The sequence below is a fragment of the Chinchilla lanigera genome, unplaced genomic scaffold, assembly GCF_000276665.1.
Source record: "Chinchilla lanigera isolate Chin_1 unplaced genomic scaffold, ChiLan1.0 scaffold00100, whole genome shotgun sequence".
NCBI lineage: Eukaryota > Metazoa > Chordata > Mammalia > Rodentia > Chinchillidae > Chinchilla > Chinchilla lanigera.
Genome location: NW_004955501.1, coordinates 1,962,780 through 1,980,303, shown reverse-complemented (window position 1 = coordinate 1,980,303; position 17,524 = coordinate 1,962,780). Strand labels below are relative to the sequence as shown.

The 17,524-nt window shown below is 40.8% G+C and overlaps 2 protein-coding genes and 1 long non-coding RNA gene across 3 annotated transcripts in view; 2 read left to right on the top strand and 1 right to left on the bottom strand.

Moving 5' to 3' along the window:
- Slc35g2 (solute carrier family 35, member G2) overlaps positions 1–6,178 on the top strand; it is a 24,422-nt gene extending 18,244 nt beyond the window's left edge. Inside the window, exon 3 of the mRNA XM_005406778.2 lies at positions 4,791–6,178. Within this exon, the coding sequence (XP_005406835.1) occupies positions 4,809–6,047 (1,239 nt within the window). The 5' untranslated portion in view covers positions 4,791–4,808 and the 3' untranslated portion in view covers positions 6,048–6,178. The remainder of the gene's footprint in view (positions 1–4,790) is intronic.
- Positions 6,179–15,631: 9,453 nt separating this feature from the next.
- On the bottom strand, positions 15,632–16,846 carry LOC106146900. Its single transcript, XR_001231525.1, has 2 exons — positions 16,757–16,846; positions 15,632–15,725 (listed from the first exon to the last, which is right to left on the bottom strand). It is a non-coding gene; the product is annotated as an uncharacterized LOC106146900 (long non-coding RNA).
- Positions 16,847–17,212: 366 nt separating this feature from the next.
- Positions 17,213–17,524, top strand: part of Nck1 (NCK adaptor protein 1) — a 95,136-nt gene continuing 94,824 nt past the window's right edge. The window contains exon 1 of the mRNA XM_005406775.2: positions 17,213–17,339. The gene's annotated coding sequence lies outside the window, so the exon portion shown is untranslated. The remainder of the gene's footprint in view (positions 17,340–17,524) is intronic.

Here is a 17,524-nt window from a genome sequence, read left to right as displayed (position 1 = left end):
GCTATCTGGGGTGAAAGCCATTCTTTGTAGCTTTTTCTCTCCAGCTTCCCATTGCTTTGGGACCCCACAACCAGTTAGTGTCCTCTGCCCAACTGCACAGGCAGCAGGAATCCTGCTGCAGACTTCTCCAGAGATCCACCATAGCATAGGGTTGTAAAACCCTTTCAAGACAGCACTTAGTGTTTGATTAGATAATTGGACTGTAGTTCAGCCTCCCAAGTTTATACATAGAAAAACCATTATCTAACAGCAGCCAGTGTGTGAGACATATGTCCCTTTTCCTTTCTCCTTCCCTGTGCTGGTATAATAATGGAGCTAGAGCCTAGAAGAGGGGACAGAAGCATCTGAAAGATCAGATCCCTTTCTCACATCTCCAAAGAGAGACACTAGAGTGCATGGAAGGAGGAAAATAGCAGACGACTACTCTCTTCCTTGTCGTGCACTGGCGTTATACATGCTACTTGCATGGGAAGGAGAAAACTTTGAATGAAAACAAGGTAAAATTTTAATGAATGACAGCAAGTGGGAAGTCATGGGATATAATAAAGATGTCATTAAGATAATTAGTGCTGAGCGAGGGAAGGAGACTTGACATAGTGAATTTGGGTACAGTATCTTGGAACAAAACTTGACCGAGCTGAGCCAATCAAATAACAAAAAGATCAGATTATGAAAACATTAGATTAGAAGAACTACTGAAGATGTTTAAACAAAGAAGGGGAAAAAATAAACAACTGGCTGGAAGCCAGGTGTGGTGGGACACATCTCTAACTCCAGCCTTTCGGAGGCTGAAGTAGCAGTACTGCCATGTGTTCAAGGCCAGCCTAAGCTACATAGTTCAAGGCCAGCCTGAAATACATAGCAAAACACTGTTTTAGAAAAACAAACAGAGAAACAACTGGCTGGAAAGGTCAGTGAAGTCTGATTTCTAAAGATAGAATTTGGGCTGGGTGTGGTGGCACACACCTATAATCCCAGCATTTGGGAGGCTAAAACAGGAGGATTACCTTCAGTTTGAGTCCTGCCTGGGTTACATAATGAGTTCAAGAACAGTCTGACCTACACAGTGAGAGTCTGTCTCAAAAAAAAAAAAAAAATGGATTAGAGTTTAAAAGATAAGCAATGTTTAAAAAGTTGATACTGAAACAGAGGGGAAGATATTGAGAATAAAGCTTAGGGAAATGATATATACATGCAGGGAGTGAGATCAGGGAGGATACTGGACTGGTTGGTAAGAGAAAAGTGTGTGTGTTAAGGAGCTAAGTATTGATAAGAACTACATTATATATATATGTATATATATATATATATATTTTTTTTTTTTTTTTTAAGAACTATATTATATTGATAGGCAGGGTACCAAGATCCAGGGAAGGTAGTTGAAATTTGATTAGGTAGAAAGTAGAACTGTAGAGAATTCTACGTTCTTTGATGGAGAAAGCTTGAGGTAAATTTTTGTTTTGTTTTGAATATACTGTAAAGATATTAATATGACAGTGGGATGATATAGATGGTTTTTGAGGAGAATTATGATTCAAGGGGACTAGTTAGGGGGATTAGTTGCAGTATTCTAGATAGGAATTCATAATAACTTGATCCAGAATCATAAAGTGGAATTGGAGAAGAAAGGCAAAATCTGAAAAATATTTTAAAGACAGAAACAGTACGATTGATGACCAAATGGGAGTGTGAGGGGCTGGCGATTTAGCTCAGCAGCAAAGCACCTGCCTGGCAAGTGCAAGGTTGTGAGTTCGATTCCTGGTACCGGAAGAAAAAACAAACAAACAAACAAACAAAAAAAACAAAGAAAAAACAAAAAAAACACAAGGAAAAAACCAAAAAAAACCCCCAAAACATCAATGGGAGTGTGAATATAAAAAAGGAAATTCAGAGTATTCCTTGATTTCTACCTTGTGGAATTAAAAAAATGATATTATCACAAATATAGCCTGGCATGGTGGCGCATACTTCTAATCCCAGCACTTGGGAGGCTGAGGCAGGAAGATTGTTGTGAGTTTGAGACTAGCCTGGGCTACAAAGTGTGCTCAAGGCCAGCCTGAACTGCATAGCGAGACCCAGTCTCAAAAAGACAAAAAGAGAGAGAGAGAGAGAGAGAGAGAGAGAGAGAGAGAGAGAGAGAGAGAGAGAAATATAAATGGGGAATTTAGGAAAGAAAAATCTATTTGGGAAATCAAATTTGGGGTTACTAAAGCTGAAGATATGATTGGAAGTGGAAATGTCTTAAGAAGTTCGAGGATTTGTCAGATTAGCCTGAGAGGGATGTGCTGGAAGGCCTGCAGGTGGGGGATGCGTGGGAAGAAACCTAGGGCTCACAGGCACTGGCCGTATTTCTCCTGGGTTCTTCCAGCTGAACAGGATGCCTTTTAGAAAAGAGTAAATATACTTAAGAGTTGGCTACCCAGATGGTGTCAAAGAACAGAATTGGATTTGATTTCTGGGCCATGGGTAAAGATCCTGGAACTGATGAGTTTTGGCAGGAACCAGGGAGAAAAGTTTTATTTCTCTCTCTCTCTCTCTTTCTTTCTCTCTCTCTTTCTGTGTGTGTGTGTGTGTGTGTGTGTGTGTGTGTGTGTGTGTGTCTCCACCTCCTTCCCTCTCTCTGGTTTCCTCTCCCTTTCCCCCTCCCTTCTTTTCTCCCCATCTTCTTCCTTTCCTTCTCCCTTCTTCCTGTCCTCCTTTTTCCCTCCTTTCCTTTTCTTTTATGGGAAGGGAAGAACTGGGAAGGAAATAAAAACTTGTTCAAAGAAGAAAGGAAGGAAAAGAAGATAATTGAGTGAACAAATAATAGTTTAAAAGAAAGAATAACATTGTAAAAGATAGCAAATGTGTCAAAAGGTAATTAGGTGAAATAAAACCAAGTTCATTGCTAACATTTATTGAAAGTTTACTATATGCTATCAGTGTGGCAAATTCTTTACATGCATTATTTCTTTAATCCTTAAAAAAATTTTTATTTTTTTTCTACTCAACAAACAGTGGTACACATCTTTCCAATTCAGTAAAGTCTACATTGACATTTTTAATTAATGCATACCACACTATTCCTCTATAGGATGGTTCATTGCAGTGAGCTACAATGATCTCCCTGTGCATAATTTTCCCTTTTGTTTAAGTAACATATTTAATTTTGAAGCAATGTCATGATTCAGAAATAAAAATATGAAAAAGTATATTTCAAAAAGGTTTTTTCCATTCTTGTTGTTTTTGTTGTATCTTTCCACCCGTAATTTCTTTGTTATAAAAGCAAGTGTAAATAAGTATTCTTATTTTCTTTTGGTTATACAAATTTTATACAAATATAAAATATATAAAGCTTTTAATAATTTAGGATAAAAATCATAAATGTGATATTGCCAAATAAAGGATATGTGTTGCCCAACTGCAGTGTATAATTTATATTCTCACCAACAATGTATATGTTACTAACTGAATTTTATCTTCTAATTTTATTTTTACAAGATGTTATAAGAAACTATAGTGAATGTTTAAATCTAAAAATTGAGCTGAGCATGGTGGTGCACGCCTGTAATCCCAGCACTTGGGAGGCTGAGGCAGGAAGGAGGATCACTGCAAGTGTGAGACCAGCCTGGCCTACAAAGTGAGCTCAAGGCCAGCCTGAGGTGCATAGCAAGACTCTGTCTCAAAAAGACAAAAATAAATTTTTAAAAATTTATTACAGTAAAAGGCACATTTCCATTAATACTCCTCAAAATATTCTCCTTCGCATTGAGGATGTTTATAGCATCATTCTTGCCACTTTTTAAAGAAGTTCTGGAAATCTTTAGTGAGCATCTTTTCATGGTTGCCTCAATGTCCTGAATGAATTCAAAATATTTACAGCAATTTCTATCAGATAAAAACATCACTGTGTGTCTTCATTTATTTTATTCACCAGATCTGGCCCTGCAAGACTTCTGGATCTTTCCCAAAGTTAAAATGACCATGAGGGCTGGAGATATTGCTCAGTGGCACAAACACCTGTTTGGCAAGCGCAAGGTCCTAAGTTTGATTCCCAGTACCAAAAGAAAAAAAAAAGTTTAGAATCAAAATGACTATGAAAGATGAATGTTTTGAAGTAATTTAGGAGATTGACAAAACCATGACAGTGAAATAAAGATACTCACAAAAGAGGGCCGCCAGAACTACTGCAAAAAGTGGCAAGAACAGTAAATTTATTTGAAATAAGGAGTATTTTGAGGGGTCTTAATAGCAATAGGCCTTTTACTATAAACATTTTTTAAATGCAAAGATTCACTGTATACCTTGATCAAACCTCATATACTTGGAAATGTATGAAGCATAGAGCAAATGTTTTAAAATAATAATTTGTAATAGAATGTATATTTTGGTATTATACAGGGTTGATACAAAAGACTCTGTTACATTGTATAATGTTGACAAATAAACCCAAGTAAAAAGGAAGGTTTGATCCAAGTTCTGTATTGTTTCTTCCTTTTTTTGGGTAGAGGGATGGGTAGGAATGCAAAGGTGGAAAAAAACCAGTATGTCATGTAAAGATGGGAAATGGAGCTGAACAAAAAAAAGAATAAGCAGAATGAGAAGCTGGAACAGATTTAAGGTGGGAGTGAAAAAAGGGTAGACAATTCCAGTAGGCTCCATACATATCAACAGGTTGTTTTTTTCTATTACATTTTTCCAAGCTCCTATTACAATCTCTACTTCCTATCATTGAATTGGTGCATATTATTATAATAGAAATTAATTTTTCAATGGAATGAATGTGTACATTTGTCTTTTTTTTTTAATAGAGTTGATTATCTGAAGAAATGGATACTTCTCCATCCCAAAAATATCCAGTTAAAAAACGAGTGAAAATACATCCCAACACAGTGATGGTAAAATATACTTCTCATTACCCCCAGCCTGGGGATGATGGATATGAAGAAATTAATGAAGACTTTGGGAATTTTATGGAAGAAAATCCAAAGAAAGGTCTGCTGAGTGAAATGAAAAGAAAAGGAAGAAATTTCTTTGGAACCATGGATACTCACCCTCCGCCAACAGAAGACCCAATGTCCAGTGAGATTGGCCAATTCCAAAGCTTTGCGGAAAAAAATATTCTTCAGTCCCGAAAAATGTGGATAGTGCTGCTTGGATCTGCTTTGGCTCATGGATGTGTAGCCCTTATCACCAGGCTTGTTTCTGATCGTTCTAAAGTTCCATCTTTAGAACTGATTTTTATCCGTTCTGTCTTGCAGGTTCTATCTGTGTTAGTTGTGTGTTACTACCAGGAGGCTCCCTTTGGGCCCCGGGGCTACAGATTACGACTCTTCTTTTATGGTGTATGCAATGTTATTTCCATCACCTGTGCTTACACATCCTTTTCAATAGTCCCTCCCAGCAATGGGACCACTATGTGGAGAGCCACAACCACAGTTTTCAGTGCTGTTTTGGCCTTTTTACTCGTAGATGAGAAAATGGCTTATGTTGACATGGCTACCGTTATGTGTAGCATCTTAGGTGTTTGTCTTGTCATGATCCCCAACATTGTCGATGAAGACAATTCTTTGTTAAATGCCTGGAAAGAAGCCTTTGGGTATACCATGACTGTGATGGCAGGACTGACTACTGCTCTTTCTATGATAGTGTACAGGTCCATCAGGGAGAAGATCAGCATGTGGACTGCTCTGTTTACCTTTGGTTGGACTGGGACAATCTGGGGAGTATCGACAATGTTTGTTCTTCAAGAACCCATCATCCCATTAGACGGAGAAACATGGAGTTATCTCCTTGCTATATGCATTTGCTCTACCGCAGCATTCTTAGGAGTTTATTATGCCTTGGACAAATTCCATCCAGCTTTGGTCAGCACAGTACAACATCTGGAGATTGTTGTAGCTATGGTCTTGCAGCTTCTAGTATTACACATATTTCCCAGTGTCTATGACGTCTTTGGAGGCGTAATCATTATGATTAGTGTATTTGTCCTTGCTGGCTATAAACTTTACTGGAGGAATTTAAGAAGGCAAGATTACCAGGAAATACTAGACTCTCCCATTAAATGAATCCCCAGTAGTTATTGTCTTGTTCATGTTGTTACTGAATATGTACACTGCCATTTTAATGTTTACCTGTAAATGTCTTTGTGTTATATAATTGACAGAGTGCTATATAATATATAATTAATTTATGCAGATACAGAAAATTTATTCTAGTATAATATATTCAAATACAAATATAAAATATGTGAAATATGTCATGAAACTGGTATCTTTACAGTTGTCAACAAAAGGTTATTGTGGTAAATTTCCATCACTAAAGAACACAAAATTTAACCAGGCATGGTAGTACACACCTGTAACCTCAGCACTCTGGGAGGCTGAGGCAGGAGAATCAGAAGTTTGAGCCTAGCCTGGGCAATTCAGTAACTCATAAAGACTTTTAAAATTAAAAAAACAAAAGGGAGTGGGTAGGAATGTAGCTCAGTTCATTGGCCTTGGGTTCAATCCTCAGTACTGGAAAAAACAAATCCCTATCAACAGCAGTACACTGACTCAAAAAACCCAAACAAGACAATCCATAAGAGTTGGAGAAGTGACCTTTTTCAGATGGAACTTCTGTGGTTCTAAGTTTCCAAAATTTGATAAATGTTAATGCCAGTGTTCTACAAATTTTCAAGAAAAATCATTCAATTATTCTGAAGTCTTCATTTGTAAGAGCACATTACAGAGTAAAATGTTAAACACTGACCCTGTGTTGCCATCTTCTTGCACTAGGAAACTAGAGGTGACAGAGGTGGTGAAGCAGCTTCAGTGCAGGCAAGAAAGAAGGAACAAAAGAAAGGAGCTGGCTTTTCAGTGACAATGGGTCTAATGTTAGAACACAAAATTGGTCTTTCCCTTCCTGAGGTCATAGGCAACACATAAGAAATGTGGGAAGGCGGGATTCTTCCCAGCCTATAGAATCCATGCCACTTCATGTCTGATGGTAGGAGACCTAATGCTGGGACAGGGTTTGCCTACCCTCACTTACGCAGATCTCTCTCAAAGCTGCCTTTGTTCATGATTTTGTGGCAAGTGCTGTATATGAGGTAGTTGCAGCACAGATACTCCTTGCTTCTAAAAAAGACACCAGTAGTAATCATAGTATGGTGGAAAATTGACATGATGTCCTTTCCAAAGGCCCCTAAAGCCTGTAAAAGCATGTAAGATAGCATTAAGTCTTATTTGGACAATTCTTACTAATGTTGCACAAATGTTAATATAGTACTGGTTAGGTGATTGTCTCTGCTCCAAATTCAACCTTCTAAGCTTTCCTATTTGACACTATAGCTCTGACCCTGCAAACTACATTTCCTATATAAGGTGGGAAATGGAGCTTAATGAGATAAAAAAAAAAAAGTAGAGTTTTATTACGTTCCACTGATAAAGGAGAAATAGGAGGAATATAACTCCCAACCTGTTAGATGTCAGATGTTCCGAGTTAGTGGTCCTACACAATCGAGGCATGAAGTCACAAACAAAAACAGGAAGGTAGGAGAATTTTATTGGAAATAAGTGGAGAAGAATGGCTTCTGGATTTCCAGAAGGAGTCCCGAGTGGATAGCCACTAAGCACCTTCGTGAGGGGTAATTTATACAGCAAAATCGCAAAGTGGGTACAATGTGGGTCAAACTATAATCAACTCATAGGATTACAAGTATAGCCCCTTGGGTATTGATCCAGTAGGGAAATGGGTCACATAGAAAGGGTATATGGAAAGAACAAAGGTGTTTTGGGGAAGGGATAGGTCCAGACGCTCTGGTCACCCACCTGGGTGATGCCTAGCTGGACTTACTGGACCAGGTGGTCCTAATTTCAGTTTAACTTTTAAGTTACTGTTTATCCTTTAGGGAGGCACATACGTCTGGTTATTACATCTTTATCTTCAGGCCTGGCCTTTTTTAGATGTACCTCTAGCCACAATTCTGCTTTTTTTTTGGTGCTCCTAGTCCCTCTCTCACAGTATATTAATTTCTATCAAACTTAGATGTCTATAATAAAAGGACATTAGAGGGAAACTAGAAGAAAGGCAAATGGGAGAAGGGACTTCCTTCTTTCTATTTACCTATAGTTTCTGTCACTGTTACCCCTGGAGTGGTAATTGATTTTAGCTTTGAGGGTTTCGTTTTGTTTAATTTTTTAAAATGTGACACTGGGTGCTGAACCCAGGGCCTTTACAGAGCTACATCCTTAGCTTTATTTTTAAAATATTTGAGACACAGTCTTGCTAGGTTGCCTAGGGTGGGCTTGAACTTGTAATCCTCCCACCTTAGCCTCCCAAAGAGGAGGGATTAGTAGTGTGCACCATCATGCCTGGCAAGCCTTTCGCTTCTTTTGGCAGTACCTCTCCCCTCAACCAATCAGCTTCATATCTCGTGAAGAAGTCACAGGACTAGATGGAGAGCCTCCTCTCAGAGGTCTGAGCCATAATTCAGATGGATCATTCTTTTCAGCTTCTGAGACCTAACAGTCTAATCAATCAATATTGAATCCCTTTCCGCCAGCTCTAGGGATGGTAGCTGCTCCTGCAGTTATCACCATCTAGCTGTCCCTGCAAAGCCTCATGTGCTCATAGGCGGAGGTTTGGGGAGGTGACTGGATCATGAAGGTGTGATACTTACTACTGGATTAGTACACTAATAAATTTATAGATGATATGATGCTCAGAGATGGAGAAGGCAGGTCACTTTCTCATTTGGTCCCTCTGCTTCCTGCCTATTATGCCATGAGCTAGTTCTCTGCGTGTCCCTCTGCTAGGCCATCCTGTCTTGGAGCCAGCTGACTATGGACTGAAATCTCTATACATATGAGCCATAACAAACCTTGACTCCTTTACTTCGTGCTGTCAGGTCTGTGTCTGAGTGATGAGCAAGTAACTGAGCCAAATCCCTTTTCACTAGCGGTAGGGATGGTGGCTGCTCCCCATGGTAATCACCTCTGTGTTATCACCTCAATATTTCCTTTTTTGCTTTTTCACTCCATCAACACCCGATACTAAATCTTCCCTGTCATATCTTGTGATTCCCATTTTCCTAATATGCTTCCACATCATCCCCAAAGCAATCCACAACCAACAGTGACATACTATACTTTGGGAAAATGTCAATATTTAGTTTTTTTGTTTTTTTTTAAAGAATTACTACACAATGGCTCTCAATAGAAATTAGGTAAATCGAAGCATAGAAAGAAAAAGGTTTGAAGAAGGGAAAAGTTCAAACAAACCCAAAACAAACAGAGCCTGATTAGGTATACTAAAAAGTCCAGGATAAGTATGACTACAATCCCAAAATAAGAGAGACTGGTACAGAAAAACAATCTGATGAATATTGGCTAAAAGTTTTCCAATATTTTTGGAAATTGATAGAGGTCGAACTCAGGGCCTTCACAGTGAACTACATTCGCAGGCTTTGTTGTTTTTTATTTTGAGACAGGTTCTTGCTAAGTTGATTAGTTGCCCAGGATGGGCCTCAAACTTGCAATGTTTCTAACTCAGCCTCCCAGAGTGCTAGGATTACAGATGTGTGCCATAAGCCTGGCTAAAATTTTGCAAATTTGATAAAAGGAAAAAAAAAAAATAAAAATAAGCAAAAACTCACAGTTCCAAAGAATTAAGTGAATCCTAAGCAGGATTAAATACAAGGAAACAAACTGTTTATAACAGTGTACATTAGTCAGCTTTCCTAAATACCTGATACCTACAATTTAAAGGAGGAAAGGTTAATTTTTGGTTCATGGTTTCAGAGGTTTAGTCCCTAGCTGGCTGGTTCCAAAGCAGAAATGTGGTAGAACGTGTAGGGGAGACAAGCCACTCAATTCATGGCATCTGGGAAGCAAAGAGCAGGGGAGAACCAGATAGGGAAAGGCTATGACCCATATATAGTCAAGGTCACACCTCCATAAGCCACTTCCTTCCACCAGGTGCTACCTCCTAATAGCATCAGTGAATATCTTAGTTACTTTTCTCATTGCTGAGACACAATCCCTGACACCCAAAGTTAAAGGAGGAGAAATTTATATGGCTCACAGTTTGTGGAGTTTTTAATTCATAGTTGGCTGGCTCCAAGGCAGGGTGGCATGGCAGAGGAAAAACAGTTCATGGCAGACATAAAATAGAAGTCAGCAAGCTACAAGTTACAGGGGACCAGCAACAACCCTCTTTCTCTCTCTTATATTTTGTCCAGATTTCCAACTTTAGGGATGGTAGCACACACTCCCAAGGTGGAGCACCCTTAATCCTACCCAGAACTATGTCAAACCAATCAGTGGACTAATTTAATAATCACACACCCTTGATCCCAGCATCACACAGTCTAGATCCTGCCACCCTTAAAAAGCCCCACCTATGACTGCATGAGGCTTTGGGGAGACATCTAGATACAAGCCATAACAATGGATTAACCCATCAATGAAGGTAATTTCCTTATAATCTAATCACCTCTCTTGGAATCTCTTATTCCAGTCAAACTGACAATCAAGACTAACTAGCACAAATTTAACCCTTGTCAATTTGATGCCTATCACATCCCCTTACCCCATACTTAACTCCAAATGAACACAATAACAAGCTCATAGTTCTGCCTAACATGATATAACTATCCTGCATACAACTGAAAATGTACTAATCCATTCCCCTTAAAGTCTCATTTCCAACATTTGAAGTCCAAATTTTTCTCTGCATCTCAAGGCAAATTCTCAGCTTTGCATCCCTGGGGAAATAAAAAAAAAGTTATCCCAACATACAATGGGACATGGTAAACATTCCTATTCTAAAAGGGAGGAATAAACCAAGTGTGGTGGCACGTGCCTATAATCTCACCATGTGGGACGCTGAGGCAGGAGGATCACCACAAACTGGAAGCCAGCCCAGACTAGGTCAGCCTGAACTACATAGTGAGACCCAATCTCAAACAACAAAACACAAACAAAAGCGAAAAGGGAGGAATAGGAGAACAGAAAAGAGCTGGACCAAAGCAAGACCAATACCCAACAGGGAAAAGATTAAGTCTTATAGCTCCATGTCTGGTGTGTGAAGCACATGATGGTAAGCTTCAAAGGATTTGGGCACTCCCACACCTATAGCCTTGCCAGTTGCAGTTTCTCTCTTAGGCTGGCTTTGCTCATTACCTGCAGTTTCCCTTGGCAGACATTCCACGCTCCTGGCATCTCCAACTTTTTTGTATCTCCATTCAGCTTTAGTTTCACTCTCACAGATTAAGCATCATACTCTCAGGGGCTTCCAGCAGAAACTCTGGCCCTGTGACATACTGCCTGGCCTCCCAAGCCTTCCCTTGAAATCTGAGTAGAACCATCTGTGACCCCATAACTCTTACATTCCACATGCCTGAACAACCAGTGTAATGTGGACAGTGCCAGGGTTTGCCACTCAAACAATAACTGGGCCCTGTTGGACCATGACTGCAGTAGCTTCTGAGTACCTGGCAGGCTGATCACGGTGAAGTAAATCCCAGAGAACAGGCAGGAGGCCTATAGGGTGTGTGTGTGTGTGTGTGTGTGTGTGTGTGTGTGTGTGTGTGTGTGTGTGTGCGCTCTTAACTGAAAGATTTATACTTCTGTACCCTTGAGAATGCAGTGGGTGGGGTCTTGAGGATTCCTGAGAGGCCCTCAAGGCATCTTTCTTGTCTTGGTTTAAAGTATTTGGTTTCATTTTAATGGCACTAATCTTTTAGGCAACCACAACTCCTTTCCCAGTTTTACATGTACTTCTTTTCTGGCCAAAATGAAAGTTTTAAAAATCCTTCCACTCTGTTTTGCTCCCAGTTCTCATTATAATTTAGGTTAAAAGCCACCAGAAGTACTCAAACTACCACTTGCATATTGGGCTGCCTTGAAATTTCCTCCACCAGATCAATTAGCCTCACACAAAGTTTTAGGGCATAGAGAAAATGCAGACAAATTATTTGCCAGAGTGTAAAATGCATGGCCTTTCGTCCCATTTCTAAGTCACCATTCGCAAGAAACCTCATGAGTTTGGCCTTTACTGTCTGCATTCCCATCAGTATTCTGATCTTCTCAGCTCTGATTAGAACTGCCCATCAGACTCCGCTTAGAGCATTTTAAATCTTTATGACTCATTTCTTTAAACTTCTCCAACTGCTTCTTGCAAACCAGTTCCAAAGACATTGAACCATATGGTTAAGTATAGTCCCACAAATGACCCCTACTTCTCTGCTATCAATTTTCTGTATTGACCAATTTCTCCCTTGCTAGGACAAAATTCCTGATACCCTCAGCTTGAGCAGAGATTTCAGTCTGCGGTTGGCTAGTGACAAGGCAGAAACATGGGGGAAGGGAGAAAGAGCTGCTCATTTCATGGCATCTAGGAAGCAGAGCACAGGGCAAGAGCCAGGGAGGAAAAGTCCATGGTCTGCATATAGTTACTAAGGTCATGTTCCAAAGACCCACTTCTTCTAGCTAAGTTCCACATCCAAATAGCCTATTCAGCTATGAACTCAACAATGAATTAGCCCATTAATGAGCTTTGTGCCCTCACAATCCAATCATCTCTTTAGAAATTTCTTAATCTAGTCAAATGGACAATCAAGCTTAACTAACACAAAATGTAATTATTGTTATTGGTCTCATTGCTGACAAATAAAGATAAAACAAAATCTTAACAGCAGCCAGAGAAAAAGGCATGATACAGAAGGAAGCAATGGTAAGAATTACAACTAGCTTCTCAACAAAAACAATGGAAGCCAGAAAACAGAATGGTATTTTTATTATTTTTATGGTAATGGGGATGAAGTCAGGGCATCTCACATGCTAAGAAAGTGCTCTACCACTAATCTATATCCCTATGCCAGCATGACATTTTTAAAGATAGAAAGAAAACCCCCTAATGACTTCTCATTGCCTATAGAGTAAATTCTAAGGTCCTTAACTTCAAAACATGTTTAGTCATCTGCGCTGGCAATATACTATTACTTAATGCCTTTTTATTATCTAGGCCTCTTTATGTAGAAAACCCTTCTCTTTGCCTGATTGCCCAACTAGTCTGACTACACATCTGCTCTCTCCTTGTGGTTTAATCTTTCCCTTTGTAACGGTACATATTTTTTGTTCTATCTGCTTAAATTTCCTTCTCTGATGCTAGATGGCTTGAGCTCTTTTAAAGTAGTTGTTTTTTTAAAAAAATACCAGTACTTATTGTACTGTACAGGGTGGACATATGATAATTTTTGAATTAATTCCCTTAAATATGTAATATTAAATCCAGAAATTATTTTGTTATCAGGGTCTGTAATTTCTCTACCCCATAACTAATTATTTCTTATTTTTTGTTCTCAATACTTTTGGTTATGGGCTGGGGATTTAGCTCAGCAGCACAGTGCCTGCCTGGCAAGCGCGAGGTCATGAGTTCGATTCCCGGTACCAGAAAAAAAAAAAACTTTTGTCTGATGGTGATGCTAAACTAGATCATTCTAACCATTTCTTTCTTTTTTTTAAAAAATTCTAACCATAAGCTATCAATTGTTTCTTTGGAAAGGCCTTCAGACATGGAGGCTCATTTTACCCTTCCTTCTTTTCACAAATCCTCTTGTGGGCTTATGGGAGTCATCTACATGTTTTTATCCTAGATATTAGTTGCAAACATCTTCCATATGTTTGTTTTGATTCAAGTTTTGTTGATGCCTGATTCTACCTGGTTCCATCTACTCAGCAGTAATTAGCAAGGATGGTTTTGTTTTTGATTTGAGTTTTCCTGAAAGAGAGGAAGAAAAAAAACACTTTCATGTTTGTTTATGTTTGGAAGTTGGAAAGATAGAATGAGTGAAAGAAACTGAGACAACATCTGTCTTGGTTACTTTTCTCTTGTTGCTGAGACAAACTACTTGATGCCCAGAATTAAGGAAAGGTGTATTTAGCTCACACTGTGGAGGTTTCAGTCCATACTCAGCTGGCTCCAAGGCAGAGTGGCACATGGTGGAGGGCAACAGTTCATGGAGTGGGAAGACAGCAAACGCAGCAGAGCAAAAAGGGAGGAGCAGCAGAGAGCTGCTTCCTTATATTATATGCTGGTTACCCACCCTAGGGAGGGAGTAGCATTCACACCCATAATCCTTGGACCATGAATCAATCAAAAACTCTAGAAGCCTGCACGCATGACTGTATGAGGCTTTGGGGGGACATCTAGACACCAACCATAACACCACCTACCTCATAAGAACAAGGACTTTTATTCTAAATGCAATTTTATACATGCCTATCTACTCTTTCCACTCTATTGTTTCTTTTATTGTTGTTTCCTTCTTTATCTTCAACTAACCCCCAACCCTCAGTACTGAGGATTAAATGTATGGCCTTTACATGGTGCTACACCCTCGACCTTTAAATTTTTTTATTTTGAGATGGTCTGGCTAAGTGACTAAGTTGTCCGAGTGAGGCTCAAACCTGTGCTTCTCCCGCCTTAGCCTCCCAAAGTATATGTGCACCAATGTACTTGGCCAATGCCTCTTTTTCATAAACTTTTGATGGAGTTTTTGTTTGAATAGTTCTTGGTAAGACTGGATGACGAGGAACCTTAAGGAAAACTGAGAGGAAAAAACATGTTTGCAGGGAATTAAAATCCTTTTATGAGAAACCAGATTTACATTTTTCCCCATGAATTAACTGTTTGCATCAGTTTGGATAAGAAAAGCCTAACTAGATAGGCTCCGCATAATTCTGGGTGTGGTGGATCCACCAGAGGGAGAATTGTTGCCAGAATGGTATAAAAAAGGGGCTGGGGATTTAGCTCAGTGGCAAAGTGCCTGCCTGGCAAGTGCAAGGTCGTGAGTTCGGTTCCCGGTACTGGAGAAAAACCAAAAAAAACAAAAAAAAAAACAACAGAATGGTATAAAAGAGAAACAAGGAAGGAAGGATTGCTTGTTTCTTCAGAGGAGCTTGTCTTTGCCTTCACTTTGGCTGTCATCTCCTGGCTTCCAGCACAGGAGCTTCAGCCTCCTGACACTGAGTTGCATGGGACACTATAGTGAGTTCCAGGTCTTCAACTGGATCCTTCAGCTCTCCAGAACACAGACAGTCCTTTTGCACTCTTCCACATCAGACTCCGTGGGCAACCACTGTAAGCCCAGTGGAAATTCTCATATATTTGTATATCGGGTATTAGATCTGTTTCTCTAGTAAGCACTGACTGATATACAGTTCAAACCCAGGGCTTTGTGCACACTAGGCATGGACTCTACCACTGAGTTATACCATCCACCCCAGATGCTTCTTTTATTGCTTAATAAGTAGAATACAGTAATGAACAGACCAGGACTAAAATCTTACAAAAGGTCTGCTCAAATCATTCATTCAAAATAGATTCTCTTACAAAATAAAAGCTTATGACTTCAGCATGTTTTTTTTCTAGGTTAATTAGTGGTATAAGTTATGTGAAGGTCAGGACTATATTTTACTTGCTTTTACATTCACATTCTCTGTCCCATCACATGTTAAATATACAACTAGAAATGAAATTGAGTCAGGTTCTTGTGCGTTTCCTATGTAAAGATTTTGGAGAACTACTTTTAACTTCTGGATAATGGTTTCTTCAAAAATGAATGTACTATCTCAACCCATACTTCATAAAACGCATCAACAAGTAAGAAAACCAGTTTTTATTTGGGCTGCCATAAGAAAAAATACCAGGCTGGTAGGCTTAAACAACAGAAGTTTCTTTTCTTATAGATACAGAAGCTGAAGTTTAAGATCAAGGTGCCTGTATGGTTGATTTTGGGGAAAGATTTGTTTGCAGGTTTTCTTCTTGGTGGAGAGTGGCCACTTTCTGGTATCTTAAAAATAAAATGACTTACCACAGTGGATTAGGTCAGAACACTTAGGACCTCATTTAACTTCAGTTATTTTCTAGCAGTCTACCTCTAAATATTTGGGGTTAGGGCTACAGCATATGAATTTTGCAGGGATACAATTCAGTCCACAAATGTAACAAAATATTCCACATTATTTTACCCCTTTGAATAAATTCAAAGCCAGGCATGGTGGCGTATGTCTGTAATCCTAGTAGTTGGGAGGCCGAGGCAGGAGGATCCCTAGGAGTTTGATGCTAGCCTGGGCTACAAAGTGAGTTCAAGACCAGCCTACACTAAACAGTAAGACCTTGTCTCAGTAATGGAATGTAGACATAGAGTTGCTGTTGCTCATTTTCATGGTCTACTTAGCTCAGATAACTTGACACTAGGAAGGGGCCATAGATAATTTGTACTTTATCCTATTTAAGGGAGACCAACTACATGCATCCATTAGCGCTCAAGTGAATTTTGAAGTCAAGGGCCAAGATTAAAGGAAATGAAGATATATTATGCCTCAAACAAGATTTTTGACTAGGTATCATGTTAGGTGAGGGGAAAAAGTGGACGTTGACACGGTTCCTGATTTAATGGTAGGGATATAGCTCGGATGGCTAAAATGCCTGTGTTCTGAGAAAGGACTCTAATCAAGCAGGCTTCTCTGAGGAGCAACACCTCAATTAAACCACAAAGACCACTAGGAAGAAATGAGGAAGGTGAGGCGGGGGCAGCCCCGGTGCGGAAGAACCGATTCGCCGACGCCCCGGCAGGTGGCTAGGCGCGGAGCGAGAAGGAAGACCACGCTCGGGTGGGAGCTGCAGCAACAGCACAGCTGGAAGCCGAGTGGAAGCAGCCCACGCACCAGGGCACTTAGACAGCCCTCAGACTTCGCTTATTTTGGTTGTCTCAAATTAAGGATACGTCTTACGTCTTGCATTTTTCTTCCAGTTCTCCATTTCCAGGTCTTTTGGTTTTTCTTTGTCGCTCCCGACTCTTAAGTATCTTCAACTGGGAGGACTCTGCCGCGGTGCAGAAACCAGAAGGAAACCAGGACAATTAGGGACGCGATATATATCCCCCCCGCTCCCCACGGAGTCTCTCCAGGGTGCTGAGAAAGGAGACTCAGAGTAATCAGCCAGCCAGGGGAGCCCGGGAGCAACATCACCTTCCATCAGGCTAAAGGGTTCCTCACCCTCTCTTCTACCGCCGCGCAGCCTCAGCTCACCCTACGGCCAGCGCAGGGCTTGATTGGCAGGGCATTCGCCCAATCCTAGGGTGGTACAGATTGCCGTCACTTCAGGGACTGGGCCTATCGGATTGGGCAGGGAGCGCGCTTCCTGCCCGCGCGAGCCCGCCCCCTCCCCGCGCACGCCCCGCCCCTCTCCCGAGAGCTACGCGGTGGCGGAACGCAGGCCTCGTGCCGTAACGGCCCTCCCGGCGGCCGCGGCGGTGTCCGGGTTCCCTCCGCAGGTGACTGGAGCCGCCCGGGCTCGGCGCGGGGCAGGTGAGGCGGCCTGCTGGCTGGCAGACACAGCGACAGTCCTTCGGTCGCCCGTCCGTCCGTCCGTCCAGCCTGTTACCGCTGCGTCGCTTCCTCTTCCCGGCGAAGTTAGCCGCGGGAGCGCCGTCTGCCGGCGCTGCGCGGAGCCGGAGGGGGCGGGGAGCCCCTGGGCCGAGCCCGGGCGTCTG